The sequence below is a fragment of the Schistocerca nitens genome, chromosome 8 (assembly GCF_023898315.1).
Source record: "Schistocerca nitens isolate TAMUIC-IGC-003100 chromosome 8, iqSchNite1.1, whole genome shotgun sequence".
In the NCBI taxonomy this organism is placed as follows: domain Eukaryota; kingdom Metazoa; phylum Arthropoda; class Insecta; order Orthoptera; family Acrididae; genus Schistocerca; species Schistocerca nitens.
Window position 1 is genome coordinate 122250122 of NC_064621.1, and position 24064 is coordinate 122274185.

Consider the following 24064-nt stretch of genomic DNA (forward strand, 5'->3'; position numbering starts at 1 on the left):
AGCAAATGAATAGCACATGGGAAATGGTAAACCTAGTATGTGTCAGAGAGAATGGACCACTTGAGATGATGGGCAAGCTGGGCAGTGCAGAAGGAGAGGTCCAAATGGGAATAGGTGTGGGAGGAGTCTGAAAGGAATGTGGGTGTTCCCGTCTTAAGACAAATGAGTTTAAGTTGATTGAGAAGAACAGCCAAGAGGGCACTTCTTGGACACACTCTGGAAGAACCCCAAAGGGGATGGTGCACATTAAAGCAGCAGAAAGGGTTGATGGAGCTGCCCAATAAGCTGGAGGATCTCTGCCCTGGTGACACCGAATGATGGAGGGATGTAAATCGTACAAAGTGAAAAGGTCAAGTGAGGAAGGAAAATGCAGACTGCAACTTGAAGCCAGATAGCAGGCACCGACTCCATGGAGCCTGAGGGGGCCCAAGCCCCCCCAAAAATTCATTGGGGGGGGGGGGGGGCAGCACCCACAATAATTTAAGAAAATTATTAATTTTATTATGCTTTGAAAAATCACAAAATTGTGTTGGAATTTTTTATTTTCCTTGTTTGATGATAGTTACCTTTTAAAATACATTCAGTAATGAGTTAAAACAAATAATTATTATGGTAGTAAGCAGGTTAACTGAAAATGAGTGGTGTGAATCATGATAGTGTTACAGTGCTACGGGAACTCTTAGAATTTGTCCCAGTGCACGAACCTTCGGGTAAAGTCTGGCACTGGCGGGCCAGCGCTGCGGCTGCAGCGACATCAAAAGGGCTGCAGCAGAAGTGCCTGGAACCCTCTGCCTTACGTCACCTTGACGATTCAAGACATTACGACGCCGTGGCTATATAAAGCCCACCCTGCTGTCACAGTCAATCAGTGTGGATAGTTTCGTTCAGCGCATGCTGCAGACATGTTTAGTATTCCGACTTTAGTGTCTAGTGGACTATTTTATACGGCTATATTTTATTCATTTACTTTAGTCTCTTAGTGCATTGTGAATTAAGTTTGCAAAGGATAAATTTGTTACCAAAAAGGCACGCTTAGAAGTTGATGATACTGTAAGTTAACCTCCAACAATTATTGTGTCGTGAATTGCTTCGTCGTCTTCACACGAGAACCACTCACAGCCGAAACCTAGACAATCCAGTAAGGGAAGATCACTTCAGAAGTCTTGGTTGATCAAATATAGATGGCTAGAATATGAAGCATCTACCGAAAAAGTTTTTTGCAAAACCTGCAAAGAGGCAGATGCTAAAAATCTATTACAATTTTCTCAAAAAAAGATGCACTTACTTCCGTAGGGTTTTCTAACTGGAAAAAGGCTTTGGAAAAGTTCCATCTTCCTGAAAATATGTTTACGCATGAAGAAGGTGTTCTGAAACTAAATTCTATCACTAACCAAAGTGTGGCCTCCCAATTGAACGAACAGTTAGATAATGATATGAAGAAAGGCTGTGTAGCTCTTGAGACAATTTTTACTAACGTGCAATTTCTATGCCGACAAGAACTAGCAATTAGAGAGCATGAAGATGTAAACTCAAAATTTTTTTTCAATTGTTTGAACTCGAAAAGAACGACATACCTGAGTTTAAAGATTGGTTAGGGCGTTCGGGGTATAAGTGGATGTCCCACAATACTCAAAACGAGATCATTGATCTCCTAGTAAAGTCTGTGTTGAGAAAGGTATTGGCCTCAGTCAATAAGACTGAACATTTTTCTATTATGGTTGATGAAACAAGTGATTCTTCGATTCACAAACAAGTGTCATTTTGTATTCATACTGTTGATGATTCCTTAATCATCAATGAAGACTTTATTGGCTTATACAAGACTCCTAACACTGAATCACACACACTGTTTAGTATTTTAAAAGACTTTTCGCTTGTCTTGATTTGTCAATGGATAATTTAAGAGGACAGTGTTATGATGGTGCCTCGAATATGAGAGTTAAGTTCAAAGGACTAAAAATGTTAGTTTTGGATATACAACCAAAAGCATGTTATGTGCACTGCACTGCTCACAGTTTAGACTTGGAAGTTGCAGACAGTCTCCACCATCTCATGTCTATAAGGGATATTATGGCTTTAGCGAAGGACTTCATGAACGCCGTAAGGGAATCCAACAAAAGGATGGGACTTTTCAGAAGCATACGCTGTGAGAGTGCCAAAGACCAAGCTGGTTTACGATCCCTTTGCCCGACTCGATGGACTATGCGAGCTTCTGGTATCTTGAGAATACTGAAAAACTTTGAAGAACTTCTAGAGTTTCTTGAAACATTTTCTGCAGAGGACAAAACAGAGGCAGGTTACAAATGTGCAGGCTACCTTGAGACAATGTTACAATTTAAGACTTATTTCTTTTTACATCTTTATTGCCATGCAATGAACTCGGTAAAGGATGTCAAAGCAAAAATTCAATGCCCCCATCCAAGTGTTGCTGATCTGGAAAAAATATATGAGGGCTCGATTCGTATATTGAATGGAAGGCGTGATAGTTTTGAACACTTCTGAGAATTGTGTTTAAAAGAAAAACCTTCACCAGTTGATCACACTTTCAAAACCCCAAAGGAATACTACAAAACTGTTTACATTGAAGTTTGTGAAACGGCGTAGTCTTGCATTACTGAGCGGTTTGCTTCAACTGGACTCACACAGGTCATTGCATTTGAACAAGAGTGCTTGCTTCTAGTAAACAGAGGTGAAACAATTTTGGAAAAATCAACCGAGTTTTTCAAAAATGACATAGACATTGGGAGACTGCGCTTAGACTTGAATATGTTAGCCGAAATTGCTAATAAAAAACAACTGGTCTTAAAAAACGTGTGATATAAGCAAGTACATTACACAAGAGCCTGCAGTTGGAGAAATGTTATGTGAAGTAGCGAAGTGCATTAAGCTTCTCCAAGTAGTTCCAATCACAACAGCAACAGCAGAATGGTCATTTAGCACCCTTAGATGCCTGAAGTCATATCTCTGATCAACAATGGGACAGAAGCAATTGAACAACTTGACTGTCCTTCATGCCCACAGAGATGATTTGGAAGAAATGGATATCTGACCAGACATCAACTACTTCATATTCAGTAATCCAGTCAGATGGTCGACATTTGCACCTTTCTAAAGACACTCTAGGCCTAATAATGGCACTTAGAGCAATGGCACTTTATAAAATAAAAATAGAGAATTAAATACATAGCACTCCGTATTCAGGCCACAAGGGGCTTATCGGGACAATCCAACCGCCATGTCATCCTTAGCTGAGGATGCGGATAGGAGGGGCATGCGCTCAGCACACTGCTCTTCCAGTTGTTATGACGGTTTTCTTTGACCGGAGCCGCTACTATTCAGTCGAGTAGCTCATCAATTGGCATCACGAGGCTGAGTGCACCCCGTAAAATGGCAACAGCGCATGATGGCCTGGATGGTCACCCATCCAAGTGCCGGCCACGCCCAACAGTGCTTAACTTCGGTGATCTGACGGGAACCAGTGTATCCCCTGTGACAAGGCCATTGCCCAAATTAAATATATACATAATGTTAAATTTTCAGTTTCGAAATATTAGTACTAGTTCATTACTGCATTACTATAGTACTGTATTAGTAATTTTCAAATACTTAAATATTTTCAGGGTGTAAGACCTAATTAAAACCCGCTATTTACATACTTTTTGACTGAAAGTATTAGGCATATTATACTAACTTTATTAACTGTATTAAAGCATTAACTTTGAGATATTGTTTTTATTTAATGAACCCTGAGCCCTATTCAAAGCAAGCTTAAATTAGTTACTTCATTTATTAATCAAAGTGCTATTACTGCGCAACAGCAATATTTTATGTTTTATTCTTTTAATAATAGTTTAGGATTTATTTCAATATAATTTCAGTCTTTTCAGAGCTATATATTCACTACCCCGTAATAGTCTATAAGCATGATTATTATTGTAAATTAAATTAGTTCTTTTACGAAAATACCATGCGTGTTTATGTTTTGTTTCTTTTTTCAAAGCTAAAAAACGTGTCAGACTTGTCGAGTTTCCCGGAGTGTCGAGTTATCGAGAGTTCAGTTTTCGGGGTTCTAATGTTGATCACATGACTCTAAAATGCTTAAAAAAAACTTTAAAACTCACTATTTTTCATCTAAACTTTGTAACATTTGCCAGGCAACTCCTCCAGTATGGGCCCCCCCAATATTTTTTATAAGTCGGCACCCCTGGCGGGAGAAGGATTGACTATGAACGTCATTCTGGATGAGCAGCATTAGCCCCAACGAGATGGAATGCTGTCTTCTGAGGGAAGGTCAAAGCAGACTGGGAAGAAATGTGAGAGGTCAAAGCAGGTGTGAGGATGCAATTTTGTTTCCTGGAGGCACAGAACAAGCAGATGCTGTGATTCCAAGAGCAGTCGCAAATCCTCTTTCTCGATCAAAGGCCATGAATGTTCCATTAAAGGAGAGTTATACTGAGGAAAGGGGAGGAGAGAAAAAACAAAGGTGTGGTACCTTGGCGGCTGCCAAGTGCCAGCCTTCAAAGACTCACCAGACAGGGTGCAGAGGCTGGAGGATCCAGCTCCTTGAGATCTACAGAGGTGTCAACATTCTCTTCCTGTCGGTTTGCAGAGCCCAGGGCAGAAAAACAGTTGGCGGTGCACGCTGGTGACACGGAAGGCGGCTGGGTGAGGGTATCACATGGCGACACCATCGAAGAGGATCTCCTAGTTGGCTAAGGACAAGACCATTTCCCTTTATTTGATTTCTTGGAGTCCTTCCAGTTGACAGAGGAAGACTCAGATGTTTGTTGGCTGGAGGGATGTAAGAAGTCTTCGTGGGAGTAATCCTTCTGTCCTTTCCGGCCTGCCAGTTGTGTGGCAGTAAATTTTTCCCCGTGAGGCAAAATCTGGCGTCTTGTTGCACTGCTGGAGGAGGAGACGGGGATGCTACCATGACATTGGCTATTTTACAAATGTGGTGCTGAATTCGAGGCTGCATATCTGCTTGGCTATGTCCTTCGTGGAATGAGATGTAGCAAGAACAGTACTGTATGTGCTGGATGGTAGAATGCAGGGTTTCTGAATAATCAACAACTTGACAGTGATCAGGTTAGATACTTTTTCCTTCACCTGGATCTCATGGACGGCCCCCTTGTCGAGATACACAAGACAACCTCAAGAGGAGGCGGCATGGTCACCATTGCAATTGATACAGTGAGGAGACGGAAGTGGACAATTGCGCTTGTGAGCATCCCGACAATAGGTTACACATTTGGCCGGCTGTCGACAGGAGATTTAAGTTTGGTTGTAACAAAGACCCTGGCAGCAGTGCATAGGGTTCAGATATTTCATATCCTGCTTTGACGCTTTGACAGAAGCACCAGTTTATCCAAAGTGAGAAAAAGAGTGCATCTGGACACTAAGGAGGACAACAATGACACCCTGAGTAGAGGAAGTTTGGATTTCTGCCTCAGTTAGACTATCGAGCAGCCTAGTGTAAATAACTCCATTAGAATAATTCAGCATTTGATGGGACTCTATGTGAACAGGATAGCCATGGAGGAGAAAAGCTACAAGCAGTTATTGTGCTTAAGAATCAGAAGTCGTCTCCAAAAGCAAAGAGCCACTGCACAAATGAGAGAAGAATTCACAAGACCGGCAATCACATCAACACATTTCAGAATAATAAATGGATTTACCATAGCAAAGGACTGAGCACCTTCAGTACATGAAACCACAAGGAACCGTGATGCAGCTGGGAGGATCTTTGAATTTTTAGCCTCATTCCATTTACATTTAGTAGATGTTGACTGTGAAGAAGATGACTGACCCATTGCAAGAAAATCCCCCACGATTGCCAGAGCCTCTGATGGTGCACTTCTTCCAACTGGGAGACCCCCCCCCCCTCCCCCTGCCTCTCTCAGAGGGGGGTGCACTCACCTTAGGTTATTGTTCACACCTCAAGTCACACCTTCCAAACACCTGACAGAGGGACCAATCAGCAAGTTGGGAAGGTAGAAGCTCAGGCAATCACCCGTCCCTGGGCCTGGCCTGTAACATGGGGTATGTGCGAGCCCTACCTGTCAAACCAGGGCTGGGAATTACACATCATCCAGTCACCTGTTACCTGTTACTTGGAAGACATGTGGACTGGCCTTCAAGAGTGCCACAAAGAGGAAGAAGAAAAAGGGGAACCTCAAATGCTGAAGCAGAGGAACGACACGAGAAGGGGAACAAAGAAAGAAAAAAGGAACAAAAACAGTTGAGAGGCTATTATGATATCAGGTACTGAAAATGCACAACACATCTCCAAAAACATCCCAGACATGTACCCCAAGGCAGGGGAAATAGAATAGCAAGAGGAAAGAAATGCGACACAGAAGGGAAAAGATGCTGCAAAGGTTGGGGCCCTATGGTAGCCAAGAACAAACCTGGCAAAGGGCTGGGAGCCCCCCGGGGGGCCATATGGCCTAGCCATCTGTGGCCATTACTTCTGTAGTTCAAGCAGTCCCTCTCCAAATATCCTACGGGTCTCACTGAGGACTGGACAGATCAAAATTAGCCTCCCAAACCTTGTACAGAAGCAGACCTTCTGTGCCTTGTCTATCCGGTCACATACCACCTTCCTTATACACACCATCCAACCACAAAGGAGAATTCACCTCATGACTCAGCACCACCCAGGACTGGAGCAAGTGAATCACATTTTCCACAAAGGTTTCCAAGTACCTCTCGTTGTGCCCTGAAATGAGGAATATCCTATCCATTTTACTTCCCATGGCTCCCACAGCGATAATCTGCCACCCACCGAACCTAAGCAATATTCTTGTTAGTCCCTCCTCTACACTTGCTAACGCATCTTGCCTCATGGCTCACATCCCTGCAATATACGTAGATGCAAGAGCTGTCCCATATAATCCTACCACCACCACCAACAACAACAACAACACCAACAACAACAACAACTCTAATCCCATCACAGGCATCTTCTACCCCATCAAAGACAGGGCTACCTGTGAAAGCAACTGTGTGATCTACTATGCTGCAACCAGTGAACCTCCTTCTATGTATGTATGTATGACAACCAACAAACTGTCTGCATAAATGGCCACCACCACAATGTGGCTAAAAGACAGCTGGACCACTCAGTTGGTGAACATGCTGCCCAAAACAATATGCTTCACTTCAATGACTGCTTCAGAGCCTGCACCATCTGGGCCCTTCCTACCAACACCAGTTTTTCTGAATCGTTCAGATTGGAACTCTCCCTACTTTCCCGCAATCCCCCTGGCTTCAACCTTTACTAGTCCATGTCCTCCACTTACGTATCCCCTTCCCTGCTCCCACTGTAGCATCACACAGCCTTCTATTGTGCCAACATACCCACAGTCTTTTTCCCTCCTCTACTTCTCTCTTTTTCTGCATCCCTCCCCCCCCCCCCCCATCCAAACCTCATGACTTCACCTAGCAGCCTTACCTTGTCCCTCACCATGTCGCTGCATGCTCCCACAAGCAGCAAAACACTTTACCCCACACATCGCTACACACCTTTCCTCCCTGCCCACTCCTTACTCCCACCACCCATGCAAGACTGCTGCTCCCGCCAGGCACAGTTGCTGTCCACAGTCCGACCACAGTGGCTGGAGATTGTGGCCATGTGTGTGTGAGTTCTGCTTGTGTGAATGTGTGTGTGTTTTCTACTTTAGAAGAAGATGTTTTTAGTCTAAAGCTCCTATGTAAAGCGGTCTTTTCAACGTGCCTGTCTGTGTCTCAACATCTCATTTATATAGTGAGCAGCAATCTGTAACACTGTGGTCACAATTGTCCATTAAGTCAGATTGCTGAAAATTTAGTTTTCAGATTTGTAAGCCTTCAAGGATCAATTGTACTCAAATGTGAAGGTGTACAGATAAATTACCTTAATGGATGGCAGAACGATACATCTGCTTTTAATAAAGGTCATGTTGGTGTTGGGGGGGAGGGAGGGGGAGATGGAGAGAAAGAGAAAGAGAAAGAGAGAGAGAGAGAGAGAGAGCGCTACGAATTATCTGATATTCAGTATACACATTATAAGACACTGCTTGGATGCTAGAGACAATGTAAGACACTGTTAACAATCAGTAAAATTTTTGTTTATACCTTAACATCTACAACAGCAGAACTGTTTGTATTTGCTACGTATGTTTTTGGATTTGGATTTATTCTTGAGTATAGATGGCATTAGTATCCAGGCAGTCACGTACACTGTGTCTGGCAGTCGGCACCTGTCATGGTGAGAACATTGCTACTGTAAATAGCAAACTCAAATTTACCTTGTGAATTAGGTTCTGGTAGATTCTCCCTGGGAACGAGATGCATTACTGTCGTCTTGCCAAACGGCAGACCTAGAGCTCCAAGTGTCACATTACTGTGCAGGAACCGTCCCTGGTATATTAGTCTAAGAATTTCTGCCTTGGCCACTGCTTCTTCTGCCCAATCTGTAAAATAACCCATAAATAAACACAGTGTTCTCATAATTTAAATACAGTAATACTTTCTGTGCGATAATGAACAATGAATGCTATGTGACATTCCACAGCCCTTTTCCAGAATTAATTCTAATATTAAAGTGAAACATTCAATATCATCAATCTTATAACTTCATAACAACACTTGTACAGAATGGAAAAGATATGGACACATTCCATTCATTTTACTAAAAAAGTTTTACTAAGAGTTTATATCACCACCGTCACCAACTTTTCCTTCCACTTGGACAAATGTCAGAGTAATTCTCTGTTAGTCATGTAATGTAAAGAAACAGTGAAGACACAAGTAAAGTTTTCTATTTTACCAAATACCTGATTTTTGTAATCAGTGTAAATTTAGGTTTTACAATGGGCCAACAGTTGTTATTTTTACAATTGTAGCTTTAAACACAACTTAGATTTTTTATAAACAGATTGAGAAAGAAATCTGATTCAGTCCAGCAGTTTTTCCTTGTTTCCTGCCAATATCTTTGCACCTATAGTGACATTTTAGGACTGATATCTTGCTATATATTCTTGCTCCTTACACTGTTAACAACCCTGGCACAAAATTTATGTGAAATCTTCATTAATACTAGGAAAAACTTATTTGTTTTCACAGCAGAACAGCTTTGTAAATATTTTACATACACCACTATTTCAACTCAGTGTTATTTCACATATGTATGTGTTACAAACAATTACCTGTCAGTAAATTCCAATTCAGTTTCAACCACCAGTTCCAGTATCGAAATGCTGTGGAAAGCGAAATGCTGTGGAAAGTGAAACGCTACTCAGAAAGACGTCGAATTTAGACAGCATAAAATAAGGAGGAGGACCAATAGATGGCGTTAAAGCGTCAGAACATGCACACCAACAAATTCGTGGCACAAAAGTGTTCAACAGTTTGCGTCAACGAGACTTAACATGACTGTCTCCACAAAGAATTGCGAGCTGCCTGTAAAGCTCTTTTACAAGAACAATGGCTGTGCGCCAGTGGCCCTGCACAAATTCCGGACACTCAAGGATAGAAAAAAGGAATTGGTGTGATGTCTGCTAAGGGTTTGGAGACAATTACTACTATAATTCGAAAAGAAAGGTTCTTTTGAAGTACAACGTGGCAAAGGGAAGAAAGCAGTCGATCCGACATCTGTCCAAGGTGTAGCCACAGTATTGCAGGAAGGTAAAGCAGTGGTGTGCAAACATGGACCGCACAGGAATTTGTCCAAATGTTGGACACGTCTGTGAGCACGGCGCATAAAATCCTACGAAACATCACCCATGTTCGGCAGTTGTTTCCTGCTGACATGCCAGCAGGACAAAACGTTCACTCTGGAATTTCTTGCTTGCATAAAAGTGGACAATGAATGGCCATGGAACATTTTGTTGATAGAGTTAACCCATTTCCATCTAAAAGGCCATATCAATACACAGAATTGCAGAATATAGGCAACGGAAAACCTGCATGCACTTCATTCTGCAAAGATGACCGGTTTAGACACTGTTTATCGTAGGGCCGTATTTTCTCAAGGAGATGAGTCCTGCGGGTCAAGTTACCTACAACATCTCTGGTAAATTCTATGATAGTCTTTTGCACACCAACGCCACTCCAACCCTTCAACGGTGTCGATGTGCGGATAAGATCATTTTCATGTAAGATGCTCCGCGCATTGTGCAGCCAGGGAAGTGGCTGCTGCAAGGGGCATGGCCGAAATATTAGAATTATTAACCGTCGTTTCCTTACAGCCTGGACCTATATACACCTGATCTTAATCTGTTTGACTTCTGGCTGTGGGGTTATCTGAAAGATGTTGTGTTCAGTGCTCCAATTACGAACGTAGCTGAACTGAAAGGTACGCATTGCACAACGCTTTCTGAACGTGATCTCCCTCTCCCCCCCCCCCCCCCCCCAAGATACCTCGATCTGTTGTGGAACATGCGGTTTTTTTTTAATTTATTTATTTTATTTGTGGACAGCGTATTAAACTGGTCTTGCGCCAGTCTCATGACACATAAGTCGTGGTCATTTTGCTTTTTATGCGTTTTTTGACCTCAAGAAAACTAAAAACTAATTTTTTCCATCCGATGTGGTGGATGGGCTTTGACTAACAGTGTCACAACTGTTGACTGCCGCACTTGAGCAGTCGTGCATATTGAACAGAACAAATGGTGTATTCTGTAACTCTACCCGTAGCCGTCATATTGCGATTCATCTATATTTATAGCAGATCCCTTTACGTTAAGACGGTTAAAACTCCATCTACTGATAAAAATTTCCGTTACTTTTGTTCCATGACGTTTCCCACTGCGCCAATAATATGTTGTTCAAGTCTGGCATAATTCTGCGCACTGGTTCTCTTTCTACAGCTTTTTAAACTCAAACTATAATTATGGACACCCTCTATGTGAGACAGAGAGAGAATTGGGGCCTTTTATCGAAAATTTTGTATTTTGAGTTATTGTAATTTTTACGCTCAGCATTAAATCCTGAACGACTTCTAGAAAAAAATAGATATCTATCTCTAAATCTGAATGAGTTACGACATGTTGAATGTTGGTGATGGAAAGTAAGTGTTTGAGCTAATGTATTTTAAAGTTTCACTTTATTACCATTGTTTAATTTTACATGTTTAAGAAACACATTCTGTATATTACACTTAAAAAGTCCTTTGTCAATTGGTAGAGATATTTTTTTAAGTTAACATTATACATTAAGTGGTTAAACCCTTCAGACACACAGCACACTGCAAAAAATTCAAAACCAAATTAATTCGCCCTCTCTGAAGAAAAATTGGCGTACTCTGCACAGCTTTTTTGGCAAAATGCTGGTATTTTTACTCTGTTATGGTACGTTTGGACCAAATTTTGATTTTGAAAGCAAAATCATCTAAAATTTTGAATTCACAAAACCCCCAAAAATAGATTACCGAATCCCACATTTTATTCGATTAGATTAGCTACAGAGTGGCTCCAGGGACACACTTCCGAGTTAAAACACTTCCGCTGGCCACCAAACTCCTCAGACATGAACATTATTGAGTATCTGGGATGCCTTGCAATGTGCTGTTCAGAAGAGGTCTCCTCCCCCTCGTACTCTTACGGATTTATGGACAGCCCTGCAGGATTCATGCTGTCAATTCCCTCCATCATTTCTTCAGACGTTATTCAAGTCCATGCCACGACGTGTTGCCGCAGCTCAGCGTGCTCGCGGGGCCCCTGCACGATATTAGACAGGTGTACCAGTTTCTTTGGCTCTTCAGAGAATAACACTGGGCTCCTAGGTAGTTTCCCTATTGCTTCACTGCATAATCATTTTGTAGCAAAACGCACCAGCAGTCCAATACTTACCACCACACACATGCAAGTCTTGTCAAATTTATTCTATTGCATAATTATTGTTGTAGCAGCTCTCGAAACCAATCATGTGCAATTCTGTTCGTCATTACAAAATTACTGCAATGAATCTCCATTTTAATATGTTTACTTAATTCGAGGCTTGGGTTCTTCTCTGCTATTTTTAACTCCCACATTTCACATCTCGACAAAATTAATTAGCAAACGCAATTCTGTTACTATAGATTGTTAACGGCTTTAATCACTTCAAATATTTGGGGTAATTCAATAGTGCTCAAGTTCGCATTACCCCCGAGCACAGTCCATTAACTAGCTTGCTTGGAGTTACAGAACATGTTTGCACTTCATTCAATAAACAGCACTCCATTACTTAAAGTGATACACACTGCCATTCAAGAAGCATCCCTGCCATGACAGCAATCCAACATGGTTAGCTGGATCTTTGCGAAAGGAAGATAATCTGGGCCACATTTCCTGCTGTTGTGAACCCACTACAGTACTATACAATAGTCATTGACAGGAGCTCCTCAAGGCCCACCAGCAGAAGAAATATACAATATTCACCATCTAAACCACATAGGAAACACAAGTATCACACAATGCGGTCTGACAGCTCCAGGAATTTGCCAAGTGACACACTGCAAAACCAAGAAACTGAGGTAAAAAAGGGTTCACAAATTTTCTTCAGCCATACTCTTCCTAACAGCACAACAGAATGGTGACGAGTGCACCTAGTCCTGGAGTACATGCTGTTCCTGCAGAAGTGTTTCAGAGACACCAGCACAGTCGCAGCCATGGAGCTATTTAAGGTTTTGTCGAGAGTATATGGGATCTTTACCCTATAATTGCTGGGAAAGAAATTTATTCCCCAAAATCCCATTCTCTGGCAATGTTGTTAATATCTGCAGGAACTGAAATCAGTTATAACAGCCTACATATTAATCAACGCAAGTGAGGTAGTAAAAGCATTTGGACGTGTTATATTCCATGTATCGGCTCACAGTTGCAGACAACTGCCTCTGCTTTGGACATTTCAGCAAGAGCCAAACCAGGAGCTCCATATGTGGCAGTTCAGCCTTTTAGTCATCATTATATTGAAAGTAATGGAAATTTCGTGTTTTATATCCTGATGTCAATGAGATGGAGTACAATCATGAGATGGGGAACGATGAGAAAGCAAATCAGCTGTCCCTTTCTCAAGGGTACCGCCCCAGCATTCACCTTAATCAGTTCACGGAAAATATACTGACAACCTACATTACGCTGGCTGGACAAGTTTGGAAATTTTGGTAAGGTCTTATGGGACCAAACTGCTAAGGTCATCGGTCCCTAAATTCACAGACTACTTAACCTAACTTAAACTAACTTACAACAAGAACAACACACACACACACACACACACACACACACACATACACACACACACACATACACACACAACCATGCCCAAGGGAGGACTCTAACCTCCGATGGGGGGAACCACGCGAACCGTGACAAGGCGCAACAAACCGCTCGGCTACCCCGCGCGGCGGCTGGACAAGTGTTTGAACCGCTGTTCCTCCATCGAATGCGAGTCCTGTAGCTTCACCACTCTGCCACCTCACTTCATTCGGCGTTCCTTACAGTGAAGTGACAAGTCAAGGGATAATTCCTAATATCCTGTCTGACCTCCTTCCTGCCGTAGTGCAGCAACTTGACGCGGAAGGGACTAAAATCTCGCTGGAAGTCCCCACCAGAAATACTAAGCGGTGCTGCCTCTATGATGATGAGGTCCCATACTCCGAGGAGCGTACGGGACGATGCGGGAGACTCGCACTGCCTACTAGGCAAGGTCCTAGCCAGCCATTATTGCGAAAATGTTGCCAGTGCAGGATGTTGTGCAAGAACTGACATCTCGATCATGTCTCATGTCGGGCAATTTGGGTGGCCAAATCATTCACTAGAATTTTTTAGAATGTTCTTCAAACCAACAACTGTGGGCTGGTGACATGCTGCATTGTCATCCATAAAAATCCCATTGTTGTTTGGGAACATGAAGTCCATAAATGGCTGCAAATGGTCTCCGAACAGCCAAGAATAACCATTTTCAGTCAATCCGTGTGAACGCAGCCCATGCCATTAGCACCAGCTTGCAAGGTACTTGTTGACAGCTTGAGTCCAAGGTTTCGTGGGGTCTGTACCACATTTGAACCCTACCATCAGCTCTTACCAACTGAAGTCTGGGCTCATTCGACCAGGCCACAGTTTCCCAGTCGTTGAGGGTCCGACCGATATGGTCAGACGCCCAGGAAAGGTGCTGCTGGCGATGTCCTGCTGCTAGCACAGACAGTCGTGTTGGTCGTCTGCTGCCATAGCCCAATAATGCCAAATTTCGCCGCACTCTCCTAACGGATATGTTTGCCGTACGTCCGACACTGGTTTCACACAGTCTTGTTTCTCTGTTAGCACTAACAACTCTACGTAAAAGCCGCTGCTCTCAGTCGTTAAGAGAAGGCCGTCGGCCACTGCGTTGCCCGTGATGAGAGGTAATGCATGAAATTTGGCATTCTCGGCATTCTCTTGACACTGTGGATCTCTAAATACTGAATTCCCTAACGATTTCCGAAATGGAATGTCCCATGCGTCTAGCTCCAACTGCTATTCCGCCTTCAAAGTCTGCTAATTCCCTTGTGTGGCCATAATCACGTCGAAAACCTTTTCACATGAATCACCTGAGCATAAATAATAGCTCCGCCAATCCACTGCCCTTTCATACCTTGTGTATGCGATACGATCGCCATCTGTGTATGCGCATTAGCTATCCCATGACTTTGGTCAAGTATAGTGTACATTAAACGTCAAAACTGCGATGGTAAAGCATATGAAGAATGCAGTATCGCAGAAGGAGAATGACATAGGAATTTAGTATTATTGATATGTCTCAGAGCAGGGAGATCTGTCTTTGATGGATTCTTATTCGCATGCTAATGCAGTAATAAGTACTCAACAATACTGAGCTCACGCCATTCCTCACGATCAGCAGCTAAATCTAACCTGTTGCACTCGGCATATTATGTCCACAACATTTACTGGCAATGCAGCACCACAGATTATTGTCAATATCGCCGCAGGTGATGGCGGGGATACGTCTTTCGGAGTGCCAAGAGCCAATGTCACGAAACAATTGTGGGAGAGGAAAGCAGGGCCGTGACAAGAATCCCTACAATAAAACAATAACTACTGAGGCTTTTTTCAAGCTTTTACATCGCTTGACAATTTTTGATGCCACCAATTTTCAAAACCCATATGTGCAAGTCCCACAAGTTATGGTATAACATACTAGAACTAACTGGCCAAGTTTGGAGTGTGTTAGGGACATTAATCTGGCTCTGAACACGAGGGTGGACCCAACTGTCAACATCTGCAAGCTTGTTATAGCTTTAAAACGTCAACTTTCCCTAGGCCACCTGGGTCCAAATGCCGCTCATTCCAGGCAGAATTGTGTGTATCTTCAAGTCTCCAAATGGGACTTAAAATCCTCTGATGGAATGCATGACCAGTGGTGTTTAACAGAACAAGCCTACTACACCTGATACATACCATTTACCCATCAGACTTGGATATTGCAGACATGGTTGAAGCCCAACTCCCGGATTAGTTTCTCCAGAAATAATTTTTATTTCTGTTATTTATTTACTCACTCGTCGATCACTGTTTACACCAATACTGTTTATGCTAATTATATTTACAGATACAGGGTGAATTTCAATTCGAGCACTTAAAATATTTCTGCAATTCCGCGCACTTAAGTAACGCACGTTATTTTTTACAGGCTTTTAAAACAGAAGTACATAATACAAACGGATATAAAATGAAATTTCGAAATTAGTTACCTTATAGAGAAAGATAAACATCTATGTATAAATAAATGAAATACAGGCAAGTAAAACTTTTATTTTCAATTCAGTACATACAGGCACCCAGTATCACTTTCTGCTGCAACACTCAAGTCTTGATCAAACTTGAAAATTGCCTGTGCGCAGCTGGCCAACATGGCATATATGAGATCAAAAGTATCTGGACACCCCCCCCCCCCAAAACATACGTTTTTCATATTAGGTGTATTGTGCTGCCACCTACTGCTACGTACTTCATATCAGCGATCTTAGTAGCAATTAGACACCGTGATAGATCAGAATGGGGCGCTCCGCGGAACTCACGAACTTCGAACATGGTCAGATGATTGGGTGTCACTTGGGTCATACGTCTGTACGCGAGATTTCCACACTCATGAACATCCTTAAATCCACTGTTTTCGATGTGATAGTGAAGTGGAAACGTGAAGGGACACGTACAACACAAAAGCGTACAGGTCGACCGCGTCTGTAAACTGACGGAGACCGCCGATAAGTGAAGAGGGCCGTAATGTGTAATAGGCAGACATCTACCCAGACCATCATACAAGAATTCCAAACTGCATCAGGATACACTGCAAGTACAGTGACAGGCGGGAGGCGATAAAACTTGGATTTCAAGGTCGAGCGGCTGCTCATAAGCCAAACATCACGCTGGTAAATGTCAAACGACGCCTCGCTTGGTGTAAGGAGCGTAAACATTGGACGATTTAACAGTGGAAAAACTTTGGGTGGAATGACGAATCACGGTACACAATGTGGCGATCCCATGGTAGGGTGAGGGTATGGCGAATGCTCAGTGAACGTCATCTTCCAGTGTGTGGAGTGCAAACAGTACAATTCAGAGACCGTGATGTTATTGTATGGTCGTGTTTTTCATGGAGGGGGGCTTCCACCCTTTGTCGTTTTGCGCGGCACTATCACAGCACAGGCTTACATTGATGTTTTAAGCACCTTCTTGTTTCGCACTGTTGACGAGCAATTCGGGGATGGTGATTGCATTTTTCAACACGATCGAACACCTGTTCATAATGCACGGTCTCATGGTATAACTGTGCAGTTCTCTGTTTACTGTAAATGTACAATTTACTTTGAGAAACGCTGCTGTTTCATATTCATACACAGAGGGGACTGTCAATTTTTTAAATTCTTTAAATTAGAGTTTGCAGGACTGTCTTGCTGATAACCTTCCAATACGACTGATTGCTCTTTATTTTTGCAGCCTGATAATACCTACATTTGTTGTCCTACCCCATATTATTATACGTGTACAATAAATGTTGATTTGTAAGTCCAAATTACATATTCAGTACCGTATTTGCATCAATCCTGTGAGACATTTTCTTCGTCAAGAATGCACTGCTGCTTATTTTTGAACAAGTGTTCTCTATATGCTTTTTCCAAGTCATAAATTTGTCTATTGTCAAACCAAAGAACTTATTAATCTCAACTTCTACTATTAATATATCAAGAAGTCTCTTGATTTGTGGTTCTCTTTGCAAGTATCTTCATGTACATTGTTTTGACTTATAAATAGTTTCTTTCCACTTAAATATTAATTTGCCCCTTCTCTGTCCACAACAATTCTTATTTCTAAATCATTTATTGACCAACTATGTACAATAAGTGATGTATCATCTGAATTAATGGTTACATTTTGTTTTAGTGATGCCAACATATTTTTCACATGCAGTATTAGACTGAGTATCAAACTTTGCACTATCCCATACTTTGCCGCTTGAAAATCAAAGTAAAAATGTTGTACTAAACTGTTTATATTGTATCTTAATTCTACATTTTATTCTCTGTTTCCTACAAATAATTTTATTGGACTGACAGCACTCCCAATACCATATCTATGCAGTTCATTCAAGAGTGTAGTGCGGCATGCACAGTCAAAAGCTTATGAGGGGGCGAACAATATAGTACAGACCTCTCACATTCTTCTAATGCTTTTGATTGTGCGTGCCAAGGAGCTTGTTACTACTGTGTTGATAGACCTCCCTTGACTAAATCCATGCTGTGTCTCATCCAGGATATTTTGTTTTCCTATGAATTTTATAACTCTGTATCTTTATGGTCATTTCTACAATTTTTAATTAGGTAGATGTAGTAATCATTACAGGTCTATAGTGTCCAGGAGCTCTCCCTGTCACCACCTTTACTCACTTTCACAAATGTTTGGAACAGAGCCTTCTACTAGGAATATCAGAGGCTTCACTCCGTGCTGTTGTAACAGAGGTAACTTGTTTTCATACCACTGCTGACCATTAAGATGATTTTTCTCTTTATTTGATCTCGTTCTGCTAAGAGCATATATACCATAATTACACAAAATAGCTAATTTCCTATTTGTACTTAAATTAATTAAACTACCTTGTTAATTTTCACACCACTGATGAGAATACAACATTCAATCATTATGGAAATATTTTAGTTAAAGGAATATTCACAATTTACAATTCATATGAAACATGTGGAGGCCAAATTTTCAGTGAGAAGATAGCAGTTTATTTCTAAAAGTAACATGACTCATTTAAAGGCCATTATTCTCCTCTTTCCCCACAAACGTTTTATTTTTTCCAAAAACTTTGTATTTCAAAACTTATTTGTAATGATAATTTCACCAATCTAGAAAGTTCCGATCTTAAATGGCGATTATTTCCAAAACTCAGCACCATAGTTTTGTAGGCTGAATTTTTCTGATTCCAAAAATGCCCACCTTCACTAAAATGGCTTGTCAGTTTGTTAATTATTCAATTCGGAAAATTTTATTTTCTCAAAGCTTTTTGCGAGGTCTTGGGAATTCTTGCATTTAAGAAATCAGCTCCATAAAACAGTGGTTATACATCTCATAGTTAACAGCCTTGCTCTTTTGTCTATTGTAATTGTGTGTCCTCTAATTTCGCTATATTTTATGTTGATATCAAAAAACCTAATAACATATTATTTTCTTCAACAGTATGCACATCTTTCAATAGGCATGACAGACAAAGATTCAGTCAACACATATCGATTGTCTCGCTCAGTTAGCCACTCAATATCAGTCATTTGCTTCGTGTTCTGCTACGAAAAGATTAGCTACTTTGTGATTTAGCAATCTACAATGTATCGGGAGGTTACAATTAAAGTGCAGCTACTCACGAAGGTCCAGTGTGGGCTGTAATTATTGTGTGGTAGCGAAACTTGGTAGGCATGCTATTACGTTAATGCGGAACCGATTTACAGTGAGAAAAATTTGTTACAATTTTGACCACCAGGTGCAAATCTGACGCTGTACAGCATTTCATTCACGTTTCTGATACATCGTGTAAGGTTAATAAAAAAATCAACTTGCGCCTTTCTCATTAGTTTAACCTTTTCTATACACCACCTGTTCCTAATCCATCACATATGGAAACATTTCTATACATCTTTCTTGCATTCACAACGCCAGATTTGCACCTGGTGCCCAAAACTGGAACCAGCATAAATGGATTCCGCATTAACGCATTAGAACATCTACCAAGTTTTTACTTGTGACAAAGCTGATCATCAGACAAGAATCACTGATTATAAATAAATGAAGAGACTGACAGTGTAATGTACATTATGTGACACATATTCGCCATATCCTTCAACATTTGGAAGACAACTATCATCGGCAAACTTCGAAGCTACCGAAGGCAAAGTATCATTTGAAAAAAGTTACGCTGTGAGCAGTATTAGATAAGTTTTGCAAGTATTCCATCCATGCACTCTGTATTTCTATTTTTCGCTGATCTGATTACTTGGGTAACTCCTGTGCAACCTGTTGGAAAAAGGAACAGGCATTTTATCATTTCTGGTGACGTTTTACTCTTTTTAGCCAATGCATCCGTTTGTTTCATTCGTTATGAACTATATTTACATAATACTGATTTCAACTGGGAAACATAGCACACGGGTCAATCAGTTCTTTTTTCCTTTGATAGTAAGCATTATATTCCCACTCGGTCCTATTAGATACATTCCTCTTTGTATTTGAGTGTGACCCGCCGAACTGTCATACAAATATATGAATAGGTTCGAATTTGATATTTATAATATTTAGATTTTGCTAGCTGTGTCATCCTGCTATATATTCTTTCTTCATATGTCTGCTTCATTATTACATTTCGATAGCTTTCAGATAAACGTTTTAAATCTTCCCAAACATACCTGATCTCTTTCGTGATCTATTTATTACAATATTTTAACAATCACCTTCCTGTGAACCTCTGGACAAGCTAAGTATAAGCTACGACAAAGCTGAAAGGAATGTTCCCCAGCTTTCCACATTATTGTTATATACAGCGTTACACTCTTCCCATCTGAGTCACATTTCCAATATGCTGAGGCTCCCAGCATTTGGTAGCCTTATCTCTACAGTCGCATATGCAGTTTCCTGTTTCTTTTCCTGTAGTTCTATCATGTGTGTGAAAGATCCGCCGTTCTGGCCCCAGATGGACTAATTGGGACCGATCAACTGCCCCGTTATCTTCACCCATTGGCATGTAAACACATGATTAACTGTTGTGTCTGATTATTCAGCTCTCTTACCTGCTTAATGGAGCTTCGTATTACACATTCTAAGGGGGGAAACCAAACGAAACGGCGCACCAGGAAGTATTTATCTGAATGGAACAGAAATTGGTAAATGGGATGTACATGTACAGACGAAAGAATGATTAGAATTTCAGGAAAATTGGACGATTTATTCAAGAGAAAGACCTTAACAAATTGAGCATGTCAATAACACGTTGGTCCACCTCTGACCCTTATGCAAGCAGTTACTCGGCTTGGCACTGATTGCTAGATTTGTTATATGTCCTCCTGAACGAGGTCAAGTTCTGCCCAGTTCTCACATTAGATCGTCAAAATCCCGTGCTGGTTCGAGGGCCAGCTCCATATCGCTCTCTCAATTTGGAAGACATCCTTGTTGGCTAAGATAGGGTTTGGCAAGGACGAAGACACAGTGCAGGAACTCTCGTCAAGTGCAGGCAGGCACTATCTTGTTGAAATGCAAGCCTAAGGTAGTTTGCAATAAAGGGCAAAAACTGTAGCATAGAAAATCGTTTACGTACCGCTGTGCTAGGGGTGCCACGGATGACAACCAAAGAAGTCCTCTTATGAAAACAAATGACACCCTAGATTATCATTCCTGGTTGTCGGGCCTTGTGGTAGTGAGGTTGGTACCCCAGCACTGTCCGTGGCATCTCCACACACGTCTTCGGCCTGGAAATTCATTGACTGGAGTAGAATTCCTTCAGTGATAAGTCTCGCTTTGAACTGACCGTCAATGAGCAGTGAAGACGTCTGGGGACACCCCATTCAGTGGCGGATTACCAACCTGACTGTCACCCACAATACGGCCCGACAACCAGGAGTGATGGTCTTTGGTGCTATTTTTTTCATAGCAAGACCCTCAGTTGTCATCTACAGCACCCTTATAGCACAGCGGGATGTTGATAATGTTCTATGCCCCATTTTGCTGCTCCTCACTGTAAACCACCATGGACTTACATTCCAGCAGGATAATGTCCACCTGCATATGGCAAGTGATTGTACTGCTTGTCTTCGTGCTTGCCAAACCCTACCTTGACTAGCAAGGTCGCCCAGTTTCTCCCAAATAGAGAATGCATTACGGGCAGGGCAGTAGTGGGATAAATTATGTCCTGACGGGTTTTGTTAGTCCAGGTTGCACACATTCAGGGGAAAACTTGGTTGATTTATCACCCCTCCCCCACCCTTAACCAACTGTTCAGCTAAGTCATTTATGACCAACCTGGGGGTGGATTTACGACGCCCTGGGAATAATCTGTCCTTCTGCAAAACCCTTCACCTCTTCACCTTCCCCTCTTCCTTGCCTGCCCGACTGGAAACCTCCAACCCTCCCCCCACCCCTCTCACCAATACAAGCACACTTTTGAAATAAAATTAATTAACTAATTATTTAAACTGATCAATTAATTAACTCCTCCCTCCTCTAACAAAGCCCCCCCCCCCCTGCCACCTTCTCCATCCTCATGTGGAAATTGGCATCAAAAAGACTCACTCTTTCCTGGAGAGAAAGGATCTTGCGATATGAAATTCAAATCAATGTCAGTAATATATTGATGCATATTCTTTATTTAATCAGTTTGCTCGAGACAGGGCTCCTCCATCTAGGTATAGTTCACATCCCCCATCGCCACTTCCCCTGACATAATAACTGTAAGCACCGAGGAATGGAAAGTGCAATATAGTAGCTACTGCTTCGGGTCTCCTGCGAGTGTGTCTGTTGTCAGAACGCTGCAATGTAGGTCAAAAGCCGCCTGAGGTCCTAATTACAGATCACAGTACTAAATACAACTGACCACGGACAGGATGTCGGCCTCCTTTGATCTGGTGGCCCCAAACACAGCATCAAGTAGCAGCATGATGTTGATTGGGAAATTCCAGACTTGCTCCCTTCTCTATCTCTTCCTGCTTGTGTGTGTGTGTGTGTGTGTGTGTGTGTGTGTGTGTGTGTGTGTGTGTGTGTGTGAACCAACATCTCCAAACATGAAGACAGAGGTTTTCATCTCTTCTCAGAATACTGTGCTCCTATTGGCTAATGCTGGTAGCGAAGGGAGAGCTGGCCTAATTTCGACATAAAAATTAGAGTGATTTCTACTACCCTATCAAATTAATTGTTTAACAATTTACAAGAGTCAAAAAGATCGCTTAAAACACTCACCCCCACCTTGTTATGATCCTTCATAATAAAAACAGATTTTCAACATTTGAGTCTCACACGCGATCATTTTGCAAATCAAGCAATGAAATTTCCGCCACGAATACATCATAGTGCTAAATACAGCCGAGAACTTGTATACAATGACGTTTGACAATACGAACACCCTCCTCTACAACATTTCCACTAAACATATTAGGTGAAAAAATCCTACCAATCACACAAACTCGCGATCGCAAAGTATGTGGCATCCGCCGATTGCTCGGTAGCCCTATCCACGCCGGCCAGGAGAAACACTCAGAGATCAGAGAGACACTGTCACCAAGCAGTGAATCAATGAATTTAGATGGGTGGAATAGCCGTCCATCACAAACACCCATCATATTGAATCTTTTCACGGAATATACATGTCTGCTTCTGCCGCCACTTGCCCAGCACACCGTTCACTTCACCAGCCTGCCTGCCACACACAAGAGCAGACAGATGCGCATTTTTTGTACCTAACTACACTTCACAGCCCAAGCTAATCCGAGACTTCCCGTTTCCGAAGCCACTTGATCACTCATACTGACGGCTGCCATGCATTGAAAGACAAACAGCTGCAGCTTGGATGTATACAATAGTTTTAACCAATTCCACTCTGACAGACCCCCCCCAGTTTAAAAATTCACTTTAACCACCCTAGACAGCGATGTTGATAATACACCTTGAATTTCCCACGCGAAATACACACATCAAAAAAAGTTTTGCATCATCCCGTTTCCCAGAACTCCTGAAGATAGACGTTGACTTTGGATATTGTATCACAGACACAGTCCCTCTGACTGTTCAGAGATGTCACTAAACCTGCCCAAAGATGTAAACAACCATGCATGAGCAGCGCCTATTAGTTAGACGGATGGGGTCCGACAGCCGATCAGTTCCAGTCATTCCACCAGGAAGTAGCTGCACGGCTAGTGTTGTCTGTAGTTAAACCATGCCCACACGGTCAATACCGCGGTTCGACCGCTACCATATTGTTACTTTGTGGTAGGAAGGGCTCTCAACAAGGGGCATGTCCAGGCATCTCGGAGTGAACCAAAGTGATTATCTTCGGACATGGAGGAGATACAGAGAGATAGGAACTGTCGATGACATGCCACGCTCAGGACGCCCAAGGGCTACTACTCCAGTGGATGACCGCTACCTACGGATTATGGCTCAGAGGAACCCTGACAGCAACGCCACCATGTCGAATAATACTTTTGGCGTTTCGTGCAGCCGCAGGACGTTGTGTTACGACGCAAACTGTGCGCAGTATGCTGCATGATGCGCAACTTCACTCCCGACGTCCAAGGTCCATCTTTGCAATCACGACACCATGCAGCGCAATACATATGGGCCCAACAACACGCCGAATGGACCGCTCAGGAATGGCATCATGTTCTCTTCACCGATGAGTGTCACATATGCCTTCAATCAGACAATCGTCGGAGACGTGTCTGGAGGCAACCTGGTCAGGCTGAACGCCTTAGACACTTTGTGCAGCGAGTGAAGCATGGTGGAGGTCTCCTGCTGTTTTGGGGTGGCATCATATGGGGCCAACGTACACCGCTGGAGGTCATGGAAGGCGCCGA

At 42.2% G+C, this 24064-nt stretch overlaps 1 protein-coding gene and 1 pseudogene across 1 annotated transcript in view; both read right to left on the reverse strand.

Moving 5' to 3' along the window:
- Positions 1-24064, reverse strand: part of LOC126198956 (ubiquitin-like protein 3) — a 494344-nt gene that overhangs the window by 35375 nt on the left and 434905 nt on the right. The window contains exon 3 of the mRNA XM_049935605.1: positions 8292-8456. Within this exon, the coding sequence (XP_049791562.1) occupies positions 8292-8456 (165 nt within the window). The remainder of the gene's footprint in view (positions 1-8291; positions 8457-24064) is intronic.
- On the reverse strand, positions 3389-3506 carry LOC126200005 (5S ribosomal RNA; annotated as a pseudogene).